At 56.8% G+C, this 23,157-nt stretch overlaps 10 protein-coding genes across 10 annotated transcripts; 6 read left to right on the top strand and 4 right to left on the bottom strand.

Annotated features, from left to right (window-relative positions):
- Positions 1-499: 499 nt before the first annotated feature.
- On the top strand, positions 500-1,529 carry BGZ61DRAFT_356126 (uncharacterized protein; the record flags this gene model as incomplete). The annotated part of the gene is made up of 2 exons (XM_046240769.1): positions 500-653; positions 709-1,529. The coding sequence occupies 2 exons, from the start codon at positions 500-502 to the stop codon at positions 1,527-1,529; spliced, it is 975 nt and encodes a 324-aa protein (XP_046102436.1).
- Positions 1,530-2,373: 844 nt separating this feature from the next.
- BGZ61DRAFT_479993 (uncharacterized protein) lies at positions 2,374-2,931 on the bottom strand (the record flags this gene model as incomplete). The annotated part of the gene is made up of 1 exon (XM_046249145.1): positions 2,374-2,931. One exon carries the CDS (start codon positions 2,929-2,931, stop codon positions 2,374-2,376), a length of 558 nt encoding a protein of 185 aa, XP_046102435.1.
- Positions 2,932-3,173: 242 nt separating this feature from the next.
- BGZ61DRAFT_356425 (general substrate transporter) lies at positions 3,174-5,142 on the top strand (the record flags this gene model as incomplete). Its single annotated transcript, XM_046240790.1, has 8 exons — positions 3,174-3,274; positions 3,329-3,486; positions 3,551-3,655; positions 3,704-4,063; positions 4,122-4,310; positions 4,363-4,449; positions 4,506-4,728; positions 4,779-5,142. The coding sequence occupies 8 exons, from the start codon at positions 3,174-3,176 to the stop codon at positions 5,140-5,142; spliced, it is 1,587 nt and encodes a 528-aa protein (XP_046102434.1).
- A 197-nt stretch (positions 5,143-5,339) lies between these two features.
- Positions 5,340-6,564, top strand: BGZ61DRAFT_57014 (uncharacterized protein). The gene has a single exon (XM_046256041.1). The coding sequence runs from the start codon at positions 5,711-5,713 to the stop codon at positions 6,473-6,475; it is 765 nt and encodes a 254-aa protein (XP_046102433.1). The 5' UTR covers positions 5,340-5,710; the 3' UTR covers positions 6,476-6,564.
- A 436-nt stretch (positions 6,565-7,000) lies between these two features.
- BGZ61DRAFT_455143 (general substrate transporter) lies at positions 7,001-8,745 on the bottom strand. The gene is made up of 3 exons (XM_046246332.1): positions 8,320-8,745; positions 7,904-8,205; positions 7,001-7,830 (listed from the first exon to the last, which is right to left on the bottom strand). The coding sequence occupies exons 1-3, from the start codon at positions 8,426-8,428 to the stop codon at positions 7,024-7,026; spliced, it is 1,218 nt and encodes a 405-aa protein (XP_046102432.1). The 5' UTR covers positions 8,429-8,745; the 3' UTR covers positions 7,001-7,023.
- A 428-nt stretch (positions 8,746-9,173) lies between these two features.
- Positions 9,174-10,826, top strand: BGZ61DRAFT_495467 (family 32 glycoside hydrolase; the record flags this gene model as incomplete). The annotated part of the gene is made up of 3 exons (XM_046250891.1): positions 9,174-9,200; positions 9,252-10,592; positions 10,635-10,826. The coding sequence occupies 3 exons, from the start codon at positions 9,174-9,176 to the stop codon at positions 10,824-10,826; spliced, it is 1,560 nt and encodes a 519-aa protein (XP_046102431.1).
- A 49-nt stretch (positions 10,827-10,875) lies between these two features.
- Positions 10,876-13,092, bottom strand: BGZ61DRAFT_495466 (fungal-specific transcription factor domain-containing protein; the record flags this gene model as incomplete). Its single annotated transcript, XM_046250890.1, has 1 exon — positions 10,876-13,092. The coding sequence occupies one exon, from the start codon at positions 13,090-13,092 to the stop codon at positions 10,876-10,878; it is 2,217 nt and encodes a 738-aa protein (XP_046102430.1).
- Positions 13,093-17,106: 4,014 nt separating this feature from the next.
- Positions 17,107-18,071, top strand: BGZ61DRAFT_56967 (uncharacterized protein). The gene has a single exon (XM_046256034.1). The coding sequence runs from the start codon at positions 17,279-17,281 to the stop codon at positions 17,894-17,896; it is 618 nt and encodes a 205-aa protein (XP_046102429.1). The 5' UTR covers positions 17,107-17,278; the 3' UTR covers positions 17,897-18,071.
- Positions 18,072-18,454: 383 nt separating this feature from the next.
- On the top strand, positions 18,455-20,300 carry BGZ61DRAFT_495465 (Metallo-dependent phosphatase-like protein; the record flags this gene model as incomplete). The annotated part of the gene is made up of 2 exons (XM_046250889.1): positions 18,455-18,575; positions 18,640-20,300. The coding sequence occupies 2 exons, from the start codon at positions 18,455-18,457 to the stop codon at positions 20,298-20,300; spliced, it is 1,782 nt and encodes a 593-aa protein (XP_046102428.1).
- Positions 20,301-21,156: 856 nt separating this feature from the next.
- On the bottom strand, positions 21,157-22,693 carry BGZ61DRAFT_455133 (major facilitator superfamily domain-containing protein; the record flags this gene model as incomplete). The annotated part of the gene is made up of 4 exons (XM_046246331.1): positions 21,157-22,168; positions 22,217-22,296; positions 22,349-22,595; positions 22,658-22,693. 4 exons carry the CDS (start codon positions 22,691-22,693, stop codon positions 21,302-21,304), a joined length of 1,230 nt encoding a protein of 409 aa, XP_046102427.1. The 3' UTR covers positions 21,157-21,301.
- Positions 22,694-23,157: the final 464 nt, after the last annotated feature.

Raw genomic sequence — 23,157 nt, 5'->3', positions numbered from 1 at the left:
GTCATCCCACAACCTGGTGGCGCCGACGAGTCCACTCGGCTCCTCTTCGAGATCCCACCGGGGTGCATCTGCCATGCGACCGGGCTGGCTTCATCCCTGCTAGGCGTGTGTCGGCTCGACGCCCCACACACACACCCTTCGTGCCGATCGGGTCTCCTCACATGAGCTACGGACATCTCCAACTTTTCCCCGCATGAGGCCAACACCCACAAGAAGTCACCGCACGTTTGACGTCGATGCTGTGGTTCTGAGGCCCAAGGACGTGGCATCACGTCGTTGGGGGTCTGGATGGAGACGCCGATGGAGACCCCGTGGGGGGCGGGTTTTGTGGGCGGCAGGCGAACAATTGAATATCTTTGCCGCTGTTCCCACTTGCATCGGCTTGTCTCGTTCATCCGTCTTCCAATCTTCTCTTTTGCATCTTCTGGAGTTGATTGATTTGTCCGAAACATCACCTTTGTCGCAAACAAAACCGCAAAACCACAAAACCACAGACACAATGGGCTCAATCGCTGTCGCCAAGGGCAAGGCTTACCCGCCTGGAATTCACGTCCCTGCTCTGACTTGGTTCGCCGACGATGCCAATCAGGAGATCGACTGGGACCTCCAGAAGAAGCACATTGAGTTTCTGATCAGCTCTGGCCTTGACGGAAGTAAGTGCGGCGCAATTCCCCCCCACAGACGCAGATGGCTAACCTTTGCGCGCAGTTGTCATTGCTGGAACCAACGGCGAGGCGGTTACCCTTTCTGCGGCCGAGAAGTCACAATTGCTGCGAACGACGCGCGAGATTGCCGTGCAAGTTGGCCGCCCCGACATCACCATCACCCTGGGCACCTCCGGAAGCTGCACCCGCGATGTCATCGCCGAGACTCACCTGGCCAAGGAGGCCGGCGCCGACTTCGTCCTCGTCCTCACCCCCAGCTACTTCCACTTCGCCATGACCCAGGACGCCATCCTGGCCTTCTTCGAGGAGCTTGCCGGCGTCAGCCCCGTCCCCATTGTCATCTACAACTTCCCCGGCGTCGTTGCGGGTCTCGACGTCAACTCCGAGATGCTGGAGCGCCTGGGCCAGCACCCCAACATTGTCGGCGTGAAGCTGACTTGCGGCGGCATCGCCAAGGTTGCTCGCGTGACCGCCCAGTACAAGCCCGAGGACTTTGCTGCCCTGGCCGGTCAGAGCGACTGGCTCGTCCCTGCTCTGTCCGTCGGCAGCACCGGTGTGATTACCGGCGTCGCCAACCTCTACCCCAAGGTCTGCATGCAGATCTACGACCTGTACAAGGCTGGCAAGGTGCAGGCGGCCGAGGCTGCGCAGCTGAAGCTCGCGCAGATGGAATGGGGCTTCGCCAAGGGTGGCATCAACGGCACCAAGTGGGTTGTGGCCAAGATCCGCGGATACCCGCTGGAGAGCTGCCACTGCCGACGTCCCTACCCCGTGTACGGCGACGCTGACAAGCAGGCGTGGATCCTGAAGACGGTGGAGCCTCTGGCCGCTGTCGAGCAGGGTCTCGGCGCGCGGGGGGAGTAGGCGTAGCATTTAGACGTGTGGATGGATGATCTCGAACTTGCTTGTGTACCTATAGACGGCCCCCGGAAGACGGGGAGTGCCCATGGAACGGCGCTACGAACGTATGCGGAATGAATGAAATGCATGCATTATAACTCTACCGGGATGTCGGGTCCAGTGTGTGTGTGATGAGTGAGCGGCTGAAAGGGGATGGGCCGTGAGGCTGCTAGTTGTGACGTCGTTCTCGTGTTGGGCGTGCTGCCGTTGAGATGCCCTCTCTCATGACTAGAGTCGAGTCGGATATTGGCCGAGGCTGAGACAGGCGGTCAGATTGGAAACCCAACTGCTTGCCGAAGTCTGAAGCCGAGTGAGATGCTTCTCACGACCCAATTCTTTCGTCGGATATGTACAAGTCGTCTGATGCCGCACATCATGTGTTGTTTTGAGGATGCGATCCGTACGTCAGGGACCGTGGTGTTGAGGAAATTTCCTATTCGGGCGCGTATACCTAAAATGGAAACCCAGGTCCCGACGCCCAGGTCGAGTGCCACATGATGGACAAATATTTTCATTAAATTTACATCCGACGGATGGACTCACTCCTGGTCGATCTGCATTGGATTTCCCGACGCATTATCAGATTTTAGCAGGGAAACCGCGCGGTGCTAGCATCGTTCGCCACGAGTCGGGTTGAGCTGGTGGCAAGCCCAGAAAGGCCTTCTCGACTGATGGCTCTTGTTCAGGTTGCTCATGTCGACCAATTCCCACCGCTCTTGTGCATATTTCAAGCGTCATGGGATATTAGACGGCTTGGCTCTCCTCTCCGAGCCGGCGTGCATTGTATATCCGTGCTCGCTCATCTGCGTCATCGGTTCTTACGTAGTAGTCCTGTCGTCGGAGGCTCTCCCCCTTCATCCCGGCCCCATCTCCACACCACCACGCCCGTTCCCGGTCTACGGCCGGATCCCTCCAATCGCTGGCCTCGCTCGCATCGGCTCGCGTATCGCGTCGCCTCAACTTGACTCGAACTTCTCCCGGCTGAAGAACTCCCTGGACGCCTCTGGTCCGTCCGTCGGCTTCCCTCGCAACTGGGCGGCCCTGGTTCGATCAGGTGTTGGACCCCATGAACCGAGTGGCGCGTCCCCGTTCTCGTGAGCACTTCTCCCGGGGTCCAGTCTCCCGGGCTGCAGTGCCGTTTGGCCTTCTCCAACTCCTCCACTCCACCAGAACCATCCCCAGATTTCTCCCCACCGTCTCTCCACACCCCTTGACTCGAGCGTGGCCGGTGTGGCAGGCAGGCTGGCCGAAGCGACAGGGCCGTCAAGCGACCACACACACCCCGGATTCCCAGGATTCCCAGGATTCCCAGGATCCCCCAATGCGGAATCCCCGCAGGTTTAGCAGGCGAGGGACCACGGCCCATGGGGTTTGGTCCTGGACTGGACCGTTAGGATAAATATCTGCGCCTCGTCGCGTTCTTCTGGGGTTGTATCAACAAGCAGCTACCAGACCTTGACACATCCAAACCGGCAAGGATCGCCAACGACCAGGGACTCAATCGCTGATTGATCTTGCTTATAAGGTTCCTGATATCCGCTGCGGACTCAGAGAGGTGGATCTTTGATCTTTCACGACAAAAACACTTCACATCAAACCGTCATCATCATGGGTGGCTTCCGCGCTGTCGAGGATCGCCCGACGCCCAAGGAGGTGTACAATTGGCGTCTGTATGGCGAGGCCGCCATCATTGCCACCGGCTCTCTGCTGTAAGTGTTTGCGACACGCCGGGTCGTCGGTATCGGTCGTCTAACTGTGGGTAGCTTCGGTTACGACTCGGCCTTTGTTGGCACCACCATTGCTCGACAGAGCTTCAAGACCGACTTCAACATCAGCCCAGAGCACTCGGCCGACATCTCGTCCAACATCACATCCACCTTCCAGGCCGGTGCCTTCTTCGGCGCCATCATCTGCTTCCTCCGTATGTCTCGCTCATCCCCAGCGCCGCATTGAGACCACACAGCTAACCAACCCCACTTGAACAGTCACTGAAAAGGTCGGTCGCAAGTGGGCTCTCCAGGCCAATGTCGTCCTCTTCCTCGTCGGCGCCATTCTCATGACTGCTGCTACCGGCCAACTCTCCTACATCTGTGAGTAGCACATCTTTTCTTTACAATATCGATTTCTAACCGTCACAGACGCTGGACGTGCCCTAACCGGAATCGCCTGCGGTGCCATCACCGCCACCGTCCCCAGCTACATCGCCGAGCTTTCCATCGTCTCCATCCGTGGCATCCTGACCGGTCTATTCGAAGTTGCTTACCAGATAGGCTCACTGGTTGGCTTCTGGATAAACTATGGAATCAACCAGAACATGGACGTCACCTCGGCTTCCAGCTGGCGCGTGCCCATGGCCGTCCAGATCATCCCCGCTGGTGTTCTCCTCGTCGGCGGCTTCTTCCTGCACGAGAGCCCTCTCTGGCTGATGCGCAAGAACCGCGAGGAGGAGGCGACCGTCGCCCTCGAGTCCCTCCGAAAGATCTCCCGTGACCACACCTGTGAGTGAAAACCTCCAGGCACAATTTCCAGGCCAAGATTGCTGATGCAAAGTTCTAGACCTCCAGGAGGACCTTCAGATGATCCGAAGCCGACTTGCCGACGAGGCTCTCATTGCCGCAAAGTACGGTTCAGGATCTTGGGCATTCTTCCGTGGCTCCCTCACCGAGCTCAGCCGCAAGGGAATGTGGAACCGTGTCGTGCTCGTCTTCTGCTCTTTCGCTTTGCAGAACATGTCCGGTGCTGCTGGTAAGTTTCCATGCCCATGAGCACTACGACACCAAGACTGACTTGTGAAAAGCCATCAACTACTACTCCCCCACCCTTTTCGGCTCTCTCGGTATCAGCGATGTCTCTCTCTACACCGGTATCTACGGTCTCGTCAAGGGTAAGATAATCCGAATATTCTCCTTGGCAAATCACCCTTTGCTCACACTCTCTTAGCTGTTGCCTCCGTCATCTTTTACGGTGCTCTCATTGACATCTGGGGACGACGAAACCCCACCATCATCTCTTCTGCCATGTGCTCCGTATGCCTCTGGATTGTCGGAACCTATGTCAAGATTGGCCACCCCGCCGATATCATTGCGGCTGGTAACGATCTGTCTCCCTCCACTGCCGCTGGTGGTAAGGCTGCCACTGCCATGATCATGATCTACTCTGTCTTGTAAGTCACAACATGTGTTTAATCAAGTACCTTGACTAATTCTTATTCAGCTGGTCTTTCGGTCTTAACGGTATCCCCTGGATCGTCTCCGCTGAGATTTTCCCCGGTGCCCTCCGAACCCTTACCGGTACCTACGCTGCCATGGTCCAGTGGCTCACTCAGTTCGCCATCACCAAGGCTCTCCCCTACATCTTCAAGTCTTTCGCTTTCGGCACTTGGTACTTCTTCGCCTGCTGGATGATGATTGCTGCTATTTGGGCTTTCGTCTTCCTTCCTGAGACCAAGGGCAAGACCCTGGAGGAGATGGATGTCATGTTTGGCTACATTCATGACCGAGCTCCCAGCGACATTGACAACTTCGACAAGGTTGCTGACAAGCACTCTGCTACTGAGCACTCTGAGGAGCGAGTATGAGCTGATGAAAGTGCGTGACGAATGATTGTATAACTTGGGTGGTTGGTAAATACAGAGCGAGGATGAAGGACTACTGGACGTCGTTTGTGACGGTCCGGATATGACACAGAATGTTGGAGATGAAGGAGTGCTAAAAGCTCCGTCGATAATACCCATAGTATCTCCAACAAATTAATTATGTCATCTGAGAAAGTTTGCCACCCCCTGACAGTGATGTGTTTCGTCTATTTCTGGGTTCTTTGAACATGGACGGGAAACGCGCCACCCCTTCCCAGTTACAACAAAGAACTTTTAGCATCCACGAGCGTCTCCAGGAACAGGATATGGTCTTTGACCGAAACAAGCTAATTGTTTTTCGACTGCCATTGTGCACCTTCCATCTGTATCTAATAAAAGAAATGAAAGGAAGGAAGGAAGGAAGGAAAGGAAGGGATGGACTTGCCGTTGCCAGGAATTGTAATACATCTAGATCTGACCTCCGCTTCAACCCAGGAGATGCTGGCTTCTTTACCCCCAAAAGCTGGCATTCATTCAATTTCGTAACCTGTATTACAGTTTGAGTTACAAAATGGTTACCTCAGAGCCTCACCATGCACTATTAGAGGCAGCTCGTCGTCAATCAGCCAATTCTCGACGACTGCTACAGTCGCTGCAACGACGACAACTGCAACGCAAACTACATCCACAGCAACTTCAGAATCGACAATGTCGCGATAAGAAATCACATAGCAAATGTCCAACACGCCACCCCCGCCATCATCCATGCCCGCGCTCACGGCCGCAATTGCAGACGGTCAACCCAAGATTGCTCGTCTACCGATATCCCCGTGTTTCGTCACGCCAACCAGGGCCCCCAATATCTTGGCAAGCCGTCGCAAGTACTCCAAACGAGAAAAAAGGTTCAGCGGCTTCACCATACACAGACCGAGGGCACAGGAACGTATGGATGGGGAGTCAAGGATACCAGGTCTGGTTCGCAAGGCAGCAACTCGGCAGTGGAAAAAAGAACGAGAAACTTCAGCCGTATAAGCCAGAGCCTCTGGAGCCATTGTTCGGCCTGGAAGAGCACTTGGAACCATTGCCACCCCCGGAACCTGAAGTGGAACCAGAACTCGGGGTCAACATGGATTGGATGAAGTATGTGCCTTCAGAGAGCAGAGCACCGATAGCAGGGGTCTTGGGCGGCCAGATGTCGGACGCGTCATGGACGATTATGTCTGGGATGAATGGAACAGATGAGTACTGCAAGGTTGAGAGAATGGTATGGATGCAAGGAAATAACGGCAAGTTCCGGCCGGTGGGCACAGGCAATGCCAGAATGACTTGGACATAGACGGGCCATGTTTCCTATTGCAAGGGTTTGGAGCTGCTGGAGGTTATCAATCGAGCTTAGCGTTCTGTTTCTTTCAATTGAAGAAGATATCGTTCCATACCTGCATGTGGTATACTCTCTTTGGTGATGTCCCTAGACCAACCGGACGTATCTTTCATTTAATACCCATCACGTCGGTCTTAGTCGCGAGATGACTTTATCGCCGCTTCCACTTCAACCGTAGTCGTTTCGTGACTTTCTGCTGAGATTGTTGGCGCAATGTTGTCCGCCCGCGGCTGGTTCTTCCAGTGTCGCGCAGGAATCCCATCGCGAAAGAAGCCATTGATCTCCTCGATGGAACGCCCCGTCACCTCTCCAACGCAGAAATACACATACGCCCAAGTCACAAAACACAAGCCGGTATAGACGAAGCCAGTCTTGGGTCCGAGGCCGGCTGAGTAGTACAGATATGGCAGGGTAAAGACCGTGACCCAGACTGTCACCCAGAATGCGGCCACGGCGACAGCGTATATCTTGTTTCGATTTCGACCGACCGCCATTTCGGAAGCCTAACAGAAGCAGTTAGCAATGTAGATCTCCCTCCCAAACGAGGCAAGGTCTCCTACTATGGTCCAACCCAGCGGACCCCATGCAAAGTTGAAAGCCACAATCTCGATGATAACGAAACTAATAATGACCTTTCCGACAGTTTGGCTAGGGGTCCCACCAGGGATGCCCAAACAGCCCACCACGAAGATGGATACCGTCATGATGCCGGTGGTTATCATGAGCAGGGGTCGCCGCGGCAGTTTGTTAGCTAACATGACGGCCGCTAGCACAACAAATACTTGGATAATGAAGACGATCAGGGTCATAAGGAATGGGTCACTTAGACCAATGGCCTTGGAGAAGACGGTTCCGAAGTAGTAGAACCACTGGATCCCGTTGATTTGCTGCGCGACAAGTGCTCCGGCACTGTACACGACCTTGCGGCGCTCAATCGGGTCCGTCACGAGTTGCATCCATCCGCTGGTGGCCTCGCTCGCCCGCTCTCGGTGGAGATCGTCCTCGATCCTACGCATCACAGGCGCAGGGTCGTACTCCTTGTCTTCGCGGTGGAGCAGACGCAGAGCATGCGTGGCATCCTCAGAGCGATCCTCGCGGATCAGCCAGCGAGGGGACTCCGGCACCCACCATATCCCGAGCAGGATGATAAGCGGGAAGACGAGCTGGAAGCCGATGGGAAAGCGGTACGCGAACGTGGTGTTGTTGGAGACGACGCCACGGTTGATGGCGGCCGCAATGATTTGGGACACGGACAGGGTGAGTTGCCAGCACATCAAGAGAGGGCTGCGAAGCGATTCTGGGGCGATTTCCTGTCAAATGAGGCCGTTAGATGCCAATGCCCGGCCACCGGGCCATGCGGATGTTGCGGAGAGGCTTGCTTACTCCCATGTACAATGGTGAAGTTGCCGAGAAGTTGCCCACGCCGAAGCCCAGAACAGCTCGACCGGCAGTCATGAGAGCCACGCTAGAAGTCGTCACGAGCTGCATAATGACACCCACTATGATGGTGATGGTGCCTATCAAGAAGACCCCCTTGCGGCCAAAGACGTCGTTGAGGGGCGCTGCTGCGAGAGACCCAATCAACTCGCCGAGATTGATCATGGAGGTCATGACGGACAGCGTAGCGGGCGAGATTTCGTACTCGCCATTTTTGTTTCGGTGCCCAAAGTGCCGTACGAATACATCTTTAGCGTCTGTCAGTTTCCTGCTGGCATTGTCGTTGATGGAGGAGGAACAACGGGGGTCCGGAGCCCCTTATCTGCCCCCCCCGTATACATCCGAACGAGCGGCGGACGTACCAAGCGTCGACACGCCATTGAAGTAGACGCCGTCGTAGCCGTACAAGCAGGCTCCCAGGGCAGCGAAGCCGCAGAACAGCCAGACGTAGGGATATTGGATTCGGGACATGGCTCAAGGGGGATCCCAGCGACGGTCGACGTCTCAGGAGGGGCCGCCCAGGCCGTTCGGTTCGTCCGTCTCGCTGGTCGTCGTACAGCGGCCGGGATGGTGCCTGGAGTGACAGGCGCGTTACTTGCCAGGAGGCCAGTAGCGTCTGGATAGTCCCGGCGCGAGTCGACTTAGACTCTTAGACTGACGGGGAGGCGAGGCGAAGCAACGGGGGCGAGTCCACCCAACCCCGGATTTGTCGTTCGTGTTGACTCAGCGGCTCCGGGAGCAAGGCGAGGTTCTAGTTGCGTGGTTTGAGTGGTTCTCATGGTCCTCCCCCTCTCGGTCTATTGTCGTTGTAGCGGGTCTCGTTAATAAGGTTTCCATCCTGGGAGCAATGGGACAAGGCCAGGGGCGACGCCTTGCCGCTTGGGGAACGCCGCGCGCCGAGGCCATCGATATGCGGAAGAGAAGCCGGGGAGTTGACGACGGCCACACGTGAGATGCCGGCGGCGTGGGATTAGTTTGGCATGGGTGGTGCCGAGGGAGCGGACGCCGGCGGAGTGCAAAGGAGATGGGGATAGGCCGGGCGTGGCGGTTGATAAAGCAAACTAGAGTCTTGACACCAGCGATTCGGATCCAGATATAATACGGGAATGCCCAGCAGGACGTGGGCGTAAGTGAATTCTAGTTCGAGATGGATATCGGCGCCTGCTTGGGTTTATTTGTGGCTTGTATATCAAGACCGAGCTGAGCATACGCAAACATGAACAGGCTTGAACAACACCGCGCCGTCGGCGGCGGCTTCTATCACGACAATACCCCTACGAGACAACCAATCCAGCGAGCCCCGACTCCTCCTCCAGACTTCTGTCCGTACCGTCGCCCAGACTCCGACGAGGCGGCCGCCGATGCCATCCCGATCCTCGTCGACAACACCTACCACCTGTTCCACCTGATCACGCCGCCGGCGACGAAGCACCATCCCGAGCGTCTGCGCTCGTCCTGGTCGCGCATACGATCCACGAACCTCGTCGACTGGACGCGGGACATCAAACCCGTCCTCACACCGGGCGACGATGCTGCGGACCCCGACGCCGACGGCGCGTGGACTGGCGCCGCCCTAATCGGCCCGGATGGCAACATGAACATCTTCTACACGGGATACAACCTGTCGCAGGGCGGACGGCAGACGATTCTGCGCACAAAATCAGGGGACCGCCACGGCACCATGTTCGAGAAGCCCGGGACGCCCATCACCATCGTCGGCGACGGCCTCGCCAAGTTCGAGGACATTGACTTCCGCGATCCCTTCGTCTTCTACAACGCCGCCGAGTCGCGGTACTGGATGCTCGTAGCCACCCGCCTCGCGTCCGGTTCCCCCTGGAGCCGCGGATGCATTGCCCTGCTGACGTCCCCGTCTCTCGATGTCTGGACTGTTTCGCCAGAGCCCCTGTACGCTCCCAATGACATGTTCTGCCCCGAGTGCCCAGAGCTCTTCACCCTCCCCAACGGGCGGTGGTATCTCGTATTCTCACGCTTCCACGCGCCGAACGCCGGCACTGTATATCGCATCGCCGACAACCCACGGGGCCCGTTCCGCGTTCCGCGCGACGGCTCTCATGGGCGGTTGGACGGGCGGCGCTGGTACGCTGCCAAGTCGTGCCCAATGGCCGGCGATCCTCGAAAGAGGATTTCCTTTGGTTGGCTGGGCGACTACGCTGATGACGAGAACAAGTGGCTCTGGGGAGGCGATCTAGGGATTCCACGGGAAATGTACGCCGATAATAACGGCCACTTGCGGATTGAAGCTGACCCGGGATTGCGGGACTTCCTCTGGCGAACGTCAAAGACGGTCTGCCAAGGGAGTGCCGCTCCCAGTCTATATCTCTGCTCGCTCGGGTCTACAGCAACGCACTTTCCAGAGCTCGGGTCCCTTGCTCTACGGCACGACCTCTTCATCGACTTCAAAGTCGCCGCCTGTGACGCCCACAGCTTCGGTGTAATGCTACAAACCGACGAGTCTGGAAAAGGACATCGTCTCCAGTTTAGCCCTTCAGGCCACGGCCTATTCTCCGTCGCCCTGTGGACCGATTTCCCACCCCTCGACGACTTTTGGGCCGACCAATACCGACTACACCTACCCCGACCGATCGACGGCCCCGAGCTCGTACGACATGATAATGTTAGTCTGGTGGAAGGGGTGTTCCTCTTCTTGAGGGGACAGGTTATAGAGGCATTCTGCGGAGGGCGGTCGCTGAGCTTCCGCTTGCCAAAACCAGATGCTTCTAGTGGCGAGATACGAAGGTTCGGCTGGTTCGTGGAAGACGGGATGGTTGAGGTCGTCAACATCTCCGTGAGGCACAGAATAGTAGAGGGTGCTCATGATGTGGAAGACGCAATCGGAGATCATGAGTAAAGGTGGATCACCGTCATTTTTATTCATCATCATGGACAGTTTATCATCATCATCCCAGATCATCCCTAGGCGGCATCATGGGATCTGGTTGCAGGGCCAGGCCGCCCAGGAGGTCATACGCCCCGTTGCCCTGTACAGCCAGGTCCCAGTCGCCAAAGTCGGTGTATTCATAGATATCAGACGCATAATTGCCCATCATGGGGCTGACCTTGTCGTTGAGGGGCTCGTTGAGGTTGACAGCCAAGGCGTGCTCCAGGCCGCGGAGGATGGCCCCTTCGAGGCGGTTCACGGCGTACTGCATGGGCTCGTGGCTCTTGCTCATCATACGCAGGTTCCATAGATAGGAGTTGAGCGTCTCCTGCCAGAAATGGCGCTCCTGTGATGATAGTGATGTGACGAGGAGGAGGGTGGTGAAGGAGCCGAGCAAGGAGAAGAGGTAGGGTGAGGTAAAGTACCAGAACGCCTCGAGATGGTCCGGGCGAAGGCTGGTGACGAAGCTAATGGCGCTCTGGGCAGTCTGCAGGGCAATCTGGCGAATGTCGGAGAGGACCCGATCGTCAGTGCAGCGCGGGGGTAGCGCGGTGGACCGGATGAGTCGGCGGAGTAGTGTCATCGCCACACCGTAGTAGGAGAAGTGGAGATAGCCGTGGAAGCATAGCTTGCGCTGATATATGATATTCATCTGAAGTGTGGGGGGGATACTGTGGTACCAATTGGTCAACATGTCGAAGAGTGGTCTCGCCTTGGAGAAGAGGATGACAGTGTCCTGTTCGCGGCATGTCCGCGCCGTATAGAAGTTAGAGTAGACGGCTGAAAGAATCTTCGTCAACCGCACCATCTGAATGTATTGTGCCATGCCTGTGGCAGCGATCGATCTCCCGTCGTCGTCGGGGCTGGGCCCCGGGGTGACTTCTTGATCATCCTCGGCGTCGTAGTCGGAAAAATCCGCTGGGGTGAGGTCTTTGACTGTCCAGTCGTCCTCGTGGATGTGGACCGGGCGGCCATAGGCCAGCGCTGTCCAACGGTCTTGCATGAACAGGGCCCAGCTCAGGCGCTTGCGAACGTTGCGCTCCCACTGAGGGATGGTCCAATTGGTGGCATCGAGATGAAGCCCGAGACACTGGCCTATCGCCAGGGCCTGGCAGGTGAGGCCCCATTGGGAGGTATGGTCTGGGTTGAGGGGATCCTCGGGCTGGCACTGCAGGAAGAGGAGGGCAGCTTGGATGGAGCAGAGCTTGGGGCGGTGATATGAAGATGGGAGAGCGGTCCGCAGCAGCCTGCGGAGGTGAGCTGCGTCGGGGGGGGAGCGGATTGATAGTTCCGGGTCGTAGGTCCACCAGCGAGTGGCGGACAGGTAGACGGCGGCCAGCAGGGCGGCGGGGATGTTGCGGTAGGACTGGCTGTAGATGAGGATGAAGGCATCCTTGGACACGATGGGATAGCAGGGTTGGACGTGACGCCAGAAGAGCACGAGGAGGCTCGGGCCGTGAGGGTGGACGCAGGCCTCGATGGAGTCGATGAGGGTGTGTGTCGTGGGATCAGCCTCGAGGGCCTTTTCATCAGCGGCCAAGTGGAAGGTGACGGGATACTCCTGACCCTCGTCTTGCTCGAGAACACGGCGGATAGCATGGGTCTCGAGGCTGAACTCGTGGGTGCGGACGTCGTAGGGGCGGTGGCGCATCAGGATGGGCTCCATATCGCTGCCCAAGCCGTACAGCTCGGCGAAGCGCGACAGCGAGCAGCCCAAGGTCCGGTCTAGGGGGCCCGGCTCGATCAGCTCCGGCACGATGACGGACGGCGCTTGGTGATGGCGGCTGCTGCTGTCGGCGGAGGCGCGAGTCTCGGCGGGCGAGAGAAACGACTGGACCGACTGGACCGACTGGACCGACTGGACCGACTGCGTCTCGGATACTAGCGTTCGGGACTCATCTCGCGACTCCTTGCGGCTCCGGCTGAGGCTCCGGATCGAGCTGGGGCCCTGGTGATGGCCCGACCCAGACGCCGGCTGTTCGTCGAGCCCAGCCCGCTCGTCGCCGCTGTACGCACCGCCCCCGTTGCTGCTCGCGCCCGTCGTGGCCTGGCGCTCCGGCGGATCGTGCTGGAAGGTGCAGGCGGTTGCGCGGAGCTGGCAGTGGACGCAGTCGCCGTCGCCGTCCTTGGTCACGCAGCGCGTCTTGCGCTTGCGGCAGGCGTCGCAGGGCCGGAGACTGCGGCGCTGGCGCTTCCGGGCGTTGTTCTGGTAGTCCTGGGGCGTGATGATTTCCATTTGTGGGCGTGGGTTTCGGGTTGGGGGGTGGTGACTCTGGAGAGGGCGAGGGCCGGGCAGGCCATGTCCACCATCCGGATTGGGGCTCCAGAGCGTTGAGGGAGAGGGAGAGGAGGAGGCGACCAGTTTTCGTTTTCTCCGAGCAAGAAGATGACTGGATATCGGGACGTCACCGGGAGTCTGGTGGTGGTGGTTGTTGAGGTGGTGATGGTGTCCGATGGTGCTCTCCTGCTCTGGCTCTGGCTGTGGTTGTAGCTCTGGCTGTAGCTCTAGTTGTAGCTCTGGTTGTAGCTTTGGTTGTAGCTCTGGCTCTAACCCTCTGGGTTGTTGTTGATGATGTTGTTGTTGTTGCTGCTGTTGTATGTCCGTGTGTGTGGCAGGTAGTAGTAATAACAAACGGTTCCTCTCTGATGAAAACTCGGACTCGTTGGACTTCCACACTCGTCCAGCGTCAGCAGCGGAATCCATCGATGGATATGGATAAGAGGACGGGGTCTCCGAGTCTCGGGCCATTTAAGTCTCCTGACAAGGCGCCGTCGCCCGCGCCCGCGTGTGTGCGTGTATGCCCGGATGCCGATCCAGCAACCAACAAGGCCAAGTCCCGGTTTCGACAACCAGCTGTCGGGTCAAACTCTCTTTGCGATGCGAGCGAGCCAGGGCCCAGGGGCCACCCTTTCTCGTGAGATGAGCAATGGCGCACGCGTCATTTAGCCGGATGACGGTGGAGGCTGATGCTTTCGCTCGCAGGCGCAGGCGCAGGCGTCGGCGTAGGCGTAGGCGTAGGCGTAGGCGTAGGCGTAGGCGCAGGGAGGAGGTCGCAGGGAGGGAGGAGGAGACGCCCAGCTCAGGCAGGGGACTGACTGACCGGCTCGTGCTCAATACGCAGCACGCAGCACGTAGTACTCCTTACGCACAGTAGCAAACAGACTCGGCAGTTTTTCATGAGGGGGCACTTAATTTTAGTCGACGAGTTAAATGCCCATCGGAACTTGACTGACCTGTCTTTGGCTGAGCCTGGACGCCCTCTGCATACTTGTTGCATACTCACTACGTATCCCTGGCCGGTTTAGAGTTGGGCCGGCTTCTGCGAGGGTCCATGTGGCCAGCATTCGGACCAGCCCTTTGGACCACGATGGACCCAAAGACCCCAAAGGCCCCAACGCCTCACCGCACCAGTTGCGCCCATCAGCAAAAAAAGGATCAGCAAGGGTCAGGCGTACGTAGTGAGGTAACACAAGGGCGGCTCTTGCCCTCTCTGTTGCCCTCTTCCAGACTCGCTGGGACTTTGCTCCCGCTGCCGCTGCCGCCAGAGCTGCCGGGTCCCAGGGACTTGGGCTCGGGAGTTGAGGGAGCGGGCGGCTGGCGCTTCCCGTTGCGGCCGCGCCTTGGCGAGAGATGGCACACTTAGTGGCTCCAGAACCCTTGAAATCTTGATCGAGCAATGCGGCATGACGTCGCCCGTGTTGGTTTGTGTTGGCTTGTGTTGGTGCTTTGTTGGATGTTGGCTGTTGGCAAGGGCTGGGCCGGCTGGCTGAAGGGCTGGATCACTTGGCTGGCCTCATCATGTCTTGGAACTAGCCAGCCGGTTGCCTCCCGTCATCCATCCCTATCCTCATTGCCCCATTGTGCCCCCTCCTCATCGTCCTTCTCCCCTCCATGATGCTGTTCTGGTGGCCCCGTACATAGGTTGAGTCTGTCGTCGTGATGCCATCCCAATCCCCCGGGCCACTGTCGTCAGCTCCCCCAGCTGGTAGCTGAAGCGTTCAACTAACCTCTACCCTCAACCCACCAAGCTAGCCATCTGTCACCTGCATTCGCGTCAGCTTCCAGGGTGCTCCGTTTCAAGAGAGACAACAAGTGGACTCCCCGGCCTCTGTCTCCACTTCTCCCGCGCCCGTCCTTCGGCCTCGCCTGCCGTTAGACCAACCGCCCGGAGTAGATCCATTTCTCTCCGCCATGAGTTTCGCCGAAAATATCCATCCCAACCATCCCAATCGTCATCTAGACCTTTCTATCCCAAGCCACATGCCCCCCTAATTTGACCAGAGCCCCCCCGGGCCCGCCACTTCTGTCCGACTCCCCATAATCTCTCCTCTTTGAAAGAAGCGGTCACTACACGCAGCACTCAGAGGGGGAGAAGGGAGAAGGGAGGCAACATCTTTGCCCGCTAGTAGCTGTGCCGTATTCACCTCCCACAACCTGGGGCAGGATCGGATCGCGGTCCGAGTCCGAAGCCGTCAGTTATCGTAAAACTGCCGGCAGCAACCCATGCTCGCTTGTCCCGCTTGCAGGCATCGGCGAAGGTGAAATCGGCATCGGCGTTTGAAAGCCCCATGCAATTGGCATGATTGGCATCTTTTCTCCGATCGGGACACGCCACGACATAGCGTTCACGATTTGCAGACCCCTATCACACCAGAGGACATAGCACAGCCAGCCAGGTTTTATCAAACACCGTCGTTTGAATTACCCCGTCGTCTCTGAGGTTCGGACCGATGTGTCGAGTCGTTTCTCAATGCTCGGAGTCGGTATCAACCACATTCTGGAAATCTGTGTCCAGAAATACTTGCACCACAAGCGGTTTAGTCTGCGCTGGCGAAAAGCTGTCAAGCTCGTTAGTCAACATGCCGGTGCGACGCCAACATTGGACTTCGTCAGCCTTATTTCCTATGAGTAGTCTCCGATTCAACGACGCTAAACGCTGATCCCTTGATCATTTCCCTGGGCGTCAAGTAATATTCGCATCTACAAGACAGTGTGTGGCCAGAAACAGGGTGTGTTTGGTGAGCTGAGCGGCCGCGCCCCGGCCGAGAGGGAGAATGCACGTACACTTCACTCCTCCACGCCGCCTCGTGCATAACCATCACGAGGACCTTCTCCTGTTTGGACAACAGTGTGGAGCAATGATCAACCCTAGCCGCGGATCTGTCCCGACATGATGCAGTCGATCCTAGCTGCGTTCTCTCGTTCTTGGCTCTGAGGGAGGATTCGGCCGGCGAACTTTAATATTGCACGTAAGACGCCATGCAGGAATCACAAACGATGGAGCCGTCTCTGATGGTGTAGCGCGCGTCTGGCCTGACGTCCAGCCGTGTGTGACACAGAAAGCGGCTTTGGCAACGCGTCCGAGTGGCCGTCTCTGACGCCCAGCTGCACCCAGAACCGCATCCGGAAGGAAATAAATATTGGCGCGTGCCATCGGGAATCTAGTTGCCAACTAGCGATTTGTGGCAAGCCTCGTTGGAGCAATCACACGTAGTACACGGCCAGTATGTGACTAGGTGTTCGAGATGATCCGATGTACGCTCAGGGGGCTCAACCTAAGACATACAATCACGACAACAGCCACAACGCAGAGAGTCCACGACGCCAAAAAAGAAAAAAATAGGCCCATCTCATTGGCCGGGGCGGCTTCGGCTGCGGTCCTAGACGAACAAGCTGTGTAACGTGAACCACGGCAGGGCTAGTCCGAAGTTACTAGGTAGTACACAGCCATCTTCCGCCATCCAGAATGACTGGTCGTTCATGTAAGGATATGGAAACTCCATCCGACACGGACCGCAATGTTGTCAGGGATTTCAATGCCAAAGCGTTGACCAAACGCCAAGAGATGCCAAGCTTTTCTTTTTTTGGGGACGAGCCAATTTCGGTCCAAGTCAGAGAGAGACAGACCTTTCGGTGCAGCCAAACACACCTTTTCGGTGCAAGTCAGACACACACACCGAACATGTTCGGGCCGACAAGGGCTCAATCAATCGCTGGGAATTGCCTAGATTCGCTTGTGGGATCACTTAGGGCGCGCTGCACGCACGGCGACGGCGACAGCGAAAAAAAACGGTGACGCTGCTCGGTGAAGGGAACGGGCTTCGCGATGGCCTGGTCCTTGGAGAAGCGAGCAGATGGCCCATCTTGGCTGCGTCTGGGCCGCCGCGCACTCCGATGAGGTCAGTCGATGGCCGGGAAATCCACGGGCAATTGGGTTGCTCAGAGTCTCAGATGAAGCCACGATGTAACTGTGCTTGACCGTCTTTACACCGCATCGGACCACGATGGCTCAACCACGGCCGCAGCAGAGACAAACCGCCGTCCCAGTCACTCCGTACACAACGGTCAAGTGAAAAAACTCTCCCCATGTGTTGTGGCCGTCTGAAACTTGTCGGGTCCGTCCCCCTTGTCAAAATGTGACATGTGCTCAATGCGCTCGTCGCTATTGATAAGATCCCAGCCGGAATGCGACGGCGTACACCGGGGCCGGCCATACCGAAAGAGGCATGCGAAGAGCTCACGTTGCTCCAGCCGCTATCAAGATTGGCGCCGGCGGGCAACTCGACACCATGACTCGGTGATCCAAAGAGTGCGCGGTGCGCGCGTGTGTGTGTGTGTGGTTACCCCAGCTTGCTCAGGCACCGGGCGTGCCAAGCCGCCCGGCGACGCCCTCGACCTCCGCGCCTTTGTCCGTTTCGGGGATGTGGAGGCCGGAGAGAAGACATGGGGTGAGCGAGCCGAGCGAGTTTGTACTGTAGTCGGTACGCGCTGTTGTTGTCGGCTTGTGGTGGGATACCGGTACCTGCTTCGATGGAGTGTGTACTCCGGAGTCTGTACATCTCGGGAATGGTGTCGAGGAGAGGATAGCTACTCCGCGTATTCCGGCCGTAGGCTTACGCTTGTGTTTAAGTCTATTCGAGTGCCGCCTTTGAAGCTATCGTCGTGCGCCGCTATCCGTCATCTCTACCTCTCTATCTACCTCTATCTGCCTCTATCTACCTCTATCTCACTCCATCTCCATGCCTCCTATCACAGATAACAATCATCTTCCCTTAAACCCCTGCCACGCCACGTCCGACGCCAATGCCAACCCGTGAATGCCTTCCTGATCCGTCCATGTTGGACCGTCAGACTCCGGAGCTGCCTCTCTTTCTCGGCCGGACCAAGACCAACCCCCCCGCACGTTATCCCCAGATTGAAGCGTAGAGAGGCCAACGACTCCATAATCCCACCCATCAGGTTGAGCCTCGCGAGTCCTTTTGTTGGCCTTGTTGCGATAAGCCAGTCACGCTCCCCACGTGTGTCTTGGCACTCCCGTCGGATGTCGCCTCATGAGCTGCTGTGATCCTTAGCTCGACCAGATACCCAGAACGTGCAGGGACGATCACTTACCAAAGGTCGCACCTGGACATTACACCAGGACCAGCGAGCTGGGTTGCTGGGTTGTCGTAGGAATTAAATGCAGCGATGATCCCTTCTTTTTCTGTAGCTCTCTCCCCAGAGGTTTCCATTCTTACAAGTAGCTGGCCGAGCTGTGAGGACCAACCTTGCGACGGAAGCTTTGTAAATCCAAGACATCCTGCCATTGTCCGAAATCATGAAGACGTCTCACTCTCTGGTCGCGCTCGCATTGGCGGCCTCCGCCTGTGCCGAGGATGTCCTCTACAGCAAGCGCCTGACCAAGCGATTCATCGATGACGATGGCAACTACAACATGTGTAAGCCCCCGCATCTCACCCTCGCGCAACTCCTCAATTGGCACTGACGCGGGCCAATTCGCAGCCTTCTTCCACGTCAATGATGTCCACGCCCACCTGGACGAGTACCGCTCCTCTGGATCCGACTGCACTGATCCGACCAGGGGCTGCTACGGCGGCTACGCCCGCCTCAAGCACACCGTCGACGGACTGCGCAAGGAGCACCCAGACAACCTGTGGCTCAACGCCGGTGACGAGTTCCAAGGCACCCTCTTCTACTCTTATTACAAGGGCGAGAAGATTGCCGAGGTCCTCAACACCCTTGAGTTCGACGCCATGACTCTGGGCAACCATGAGTGGGACGGTGGCGATGAGCAGCTCGGCGAGTTCCTCCTGAACTTGACCTTCCCTGTTGTCTCGTGCAACGTCAAGAGCGAGTACGCCGGCCTTAACAAGACAATCAAGAACTACCACATCTTTGAGGAGCACAACTTGGCTGTCATTGGAGTCACCACCGATACCACTCCCGGCATCTCCAGCGTCGGCGAGAAGACTACCTTCCTCGACCCCATTGAGGAGGTCCAGAAGTCTATCTGGGAGATTCGAAACACCACCGAAATCAAGCGCATCGTTGCCCTCACCCACATTGGCTACGATGTTGACCAGGAGCTCGCTGCCCAGACCGAGGGTCTGTCTCTCATTATCGGTGGTCACAGCCACACTCTTCTAGGTGACATGGATGATGCCGAGGGAGACTACCCTACCATTGTCGAGGATGTCAACGGCGACGAGGTCTTCATCGTTACTGCTTACAGATGGGGCGAGTATTTCGGCTCCATCGACATCACCTTCGACGAGGATGGCAAGGCCCTGGCCTACCACGGCGCTCCCATCCACATGGACAACAGCACTGAGATGGACGCGGGCCTCAACAAGACCATCAAGGCCTGGAGAGGTCCCTTCGAGAAGTTTGCCGCGGTGGTGGTCGGCAACACCAAGGTTGAGCTTGACCAGACCACTTGCCAGGACGGCGACTGCCTCCTCGGCCAGGTCATGGCTGATGCCATGTACGATTACCGCTTCGCCGACGCCCCGGAGTCGTCAAAGCCTGATTTCGCCTTTATCAACGCCGGTGGTGTCCGTGCTACCATTGATGCGGGCAACATCACCCGAGGCGAGGTCCTTACCTCATTCCCCTTCGGCAATGCCATCGTCGAGCTCACATACACCGGTGCCGAGCTGAGCAAGATCTTCGAGGGCGCTGTTGCCGGCATCAACTTGTCCAACGACGAAGAGATCACCTCCTGGTTCCAGGTTTCCAAGACCCTGAACATTGCATACAACCCCGACAACAACAACGGCTCCAAGATCATCAACATGACCATTGACGGCGAGGCCGTCAAGGATGACCAGGAGTACCGAATGATCACTCTGGATTTCCTGGCTGGCGGCGGTGACAACTTCTTGGAGGTCACCACTGACTTTATCACCCTCGATACCCAGGATGAGGTCCTCATTGGGTATCTCGAGGACAACAACCCTCTCGATGTGAAGCTGGAGAAGCGTGTTGTGACAACCGACCAACAGGCCGCCGACAACAGCAGCAGCAGTAATAACAGCAGCAGCGACAGCAGTGACTCTGGCTCGAGCGGCAGCGGTGGTAGCGGTGGTAGTGCAGCAAGCATTACTCAGGCTTCGCTATATGCCGCCATGATTGGCACTACGATCGCGTTGGCCCTGATGTAAATATGAGTAATATGAAAGATGAAAATGAGGGAGGGTGCTTAGCATAAGGAGAGGCAATACCAACAACAATTACTTTCTGCAATAATTAAACAAAACAACCGATTTTATTACGCCATGTGTCCTGCCACCTCTGTGTCTGTCTAATGCTGTTCGCCATCAACGGCTATAGGGTAATCACAACTTTCTGTTGAACTGGAATAAGATCTAGGTGGTATATAATGTACCGTACAAGTGCAATATAGTGATGGTACTATCTCTTGTAAAATGCAGTGGTGACACTTCCACGCTTTCCGATCGCGAAGCCTGCCTTTGAGCCTTGTGGATTCAATGGCGACCGCTAATAGCAAGGTAATTGGGACTGCGAATCACGCGGTCAGTAAAGCACCATGATTCTTAGGTACACCGGAACTGCATACTCAGGGTGGCTCATGGTAACAGGATCCAAGAACTGCGTATCAATTGGAGCCATTTCAACTAATAAAAAAAACATGCGTTTGTGCCATTTCTAGGTGTGTCTAGCTTTCGTCCTCACTATACTTCTCTTTCTACGGTCAGAAACAAAGAGCCTAACAACAACCAGTATTTGTCTTTCTTTGAAGGGTGAAGAGATATGTTTCCTTACACACCATTTAAGATAAAAGTCAGACATTAGTGGACTTTGAATGGCCATCTGAACAGCCAATCGCGTTTCAACGTTTGCTCGGATTTTGACGAAAACGATGCTCACGTCACATCACCATCTGTGGCTTACCGGGTATGCAATCACTATAATTAGCAATTACGAAGCTAACCTCGATCTAACCTAGGCGAGCAGAAGAGGCGTGTGCCACATCAGATAATCATTATGACCTCTTATCAACTACATACATCACCAGGGGCAAGCCAAGCTTTGATTCCCCTCGCCATCCTGGGGTTCCAACGCTCCCAACGCTTAGTAGGTGTATCGGAAGTCCGAAGAAGCATCATCCTATCACTTGTCAGCAATAAATATCGTCACAATTTCAGGGACAACTCACATCGTAACACTCCAGCACCTTCTCTCCCCGGTCGGCCTTGCCATTCTGTCGCTTGAAATCAAAATCACACAGGCAAACCAGGCAGATGGTAAGTAGTGAACAAGCGATGCAAGCCCACATGCCGGGCTTGTACCCCGTCAACTTGTCCTGCTCACGGAACACCAGGCTGCCCGCGATGCCGCCAACGCCGCCAAAGCCCACGAGCGTAGCGCTGCAGAACGCTCGCTTCCACTGCCCTCGCACGTTGTTGGCCTGGAACGCCATGACGGCGGGGATGTTGCTGTTGGCACCGGCCGTGACGAGGAAGACGCCAAAGTATCGCACGTTGGCGCTCGAGGCCCAGCCCATGATGGGCAGGCCGATGAGGCAGAGCAGCATGTTGAAGATGATGATGGGGCCGCGGAGGTGGTACTTGTCGCCGACCCACGCGGTAGCGAACATGATGATACCAGCAAAGGCATACGGCGGCGCGACAAGGCATTGTGCCTCGCCAATGGTGAAGCCCATGTTGCCGACGAGAATAATTGGGAGAGTGTAGGCGAGCGCGTATGAGATGGTCGTGGTGTCGAAGAAGATGATTGCATACGCCCAGATCTTCCAGTCGGCGCCGCCGCGGAGGAACTTGCTGAGTTGGAACGGCGGGACGTGGCTGTCGCCTCGGTCGCGGTTGATGCGGTCGACGACCCAGTTGCACTCGCGCTGGCTGAGGAACGACCAGGACTTGCGCGTCGAGTCGGGAAAGTCAACCAGCAGCCAGTATCCGGCGATGCCGAGGCAGACGGTGAGAGTGCCCTCGATGATGAAGATCCAGCGCCAGCCAGTAAGGCCCTCGCGGCCATTCAGTTGCATGAGCTAGGATGTGTGAGTTTTAGTAGGGGAGCTGAAGGGCACGCTACTTACACCGTAGGCAAGGATTCCAGAGAATGCGGAGGCAACGCAGCCGAGGAGATAGAAGGAAGAGTATCGCTTTCCGACCTCATCTGGTCCCAGAATCAGCACTCAACTCTCAAGGCTCAGGGGTGGAGAACTCACATCGCGTGTACCATGTGCTCAGAAGATAGACACAGCTGGGGAAGAATCCCGCCTCGAACACACCCAGCACCGCTCGGAGAGCAACAAGCTGGTGGTACTTTTTGACAAAACCCATGCCAATCATGACGGCGCCCCACAGCATCGTGATGATGGCGAGGTGAAATCGTGGGCCAATCTTGCGGATCAAGATGGTAGACGGAGGCTGGAAGATGATGTAGGGGACGAAGAAGACCAAGTTGGCAATATTCTAGACAACCACGTCAGCATACTATCCACGGCGTCAATACGAACGAGTCCTGGAGCGCGTACATATCGAAAGTCGATCAAGACAAGCTCGACGCCCATGCCGGCAATGTTGGCAGCGCTCATGTTGGTGCGGTCCATGAGGGACACGCAATACATGGCGCCAACAGTAATGACAAGCCGGCGATCGATGCGGCGGATGATCTTGCGCTGCTCCTCCTTTGTAAAGCCGTGGTCGTGGTCTTGGTCCTGCTCCGAGCTGAGCTTGCTGGGAGCCACGTCGAGATGCTTGGTCTCGATCTGGCCCGCGGCCTCAAGGCCGGATGCATCTTTTTCAAGAGACGCTACCATAGTGGCAGTGGAGGATGCTAAGGTTGTAAGAGGTGGCAAGGCAGAGTGTGGTAGGGGATGAAGGGGTCTGTCGCCCGGGTTGGTTCGCTGCGGGTTGGTTCTGTGTCAATGGAGCGTGGGACGAGGGGGATGTGGGCAAAGTTATACAAAAAAGGTGACGAGAGGGGATGAGAGGGGACGAGAAGATCGACAGAGACAGGCCCGAATCGTATCAC

Source organism: Ilyonectria robusta (genome assembly GCF_021365365.1).
Source record: "Ilyonectria robusta strain PMI_751 chromosome Unknown BGZ61scaffold_14, whole genome shotgun sequence".
Classification (NCBI taxonomy): Eukaryota; Fungi; Ascomycota; class Sordariomycetes; order Hypocreales; family Nectriaceae; genus Ilyonectria; species Ilyonectria robusta.
The sequence above is the reverse complement of the archived record's forward strand: the minus strand, read 5'-3'. Positions and strand labels throughout refer to the sequence as shown.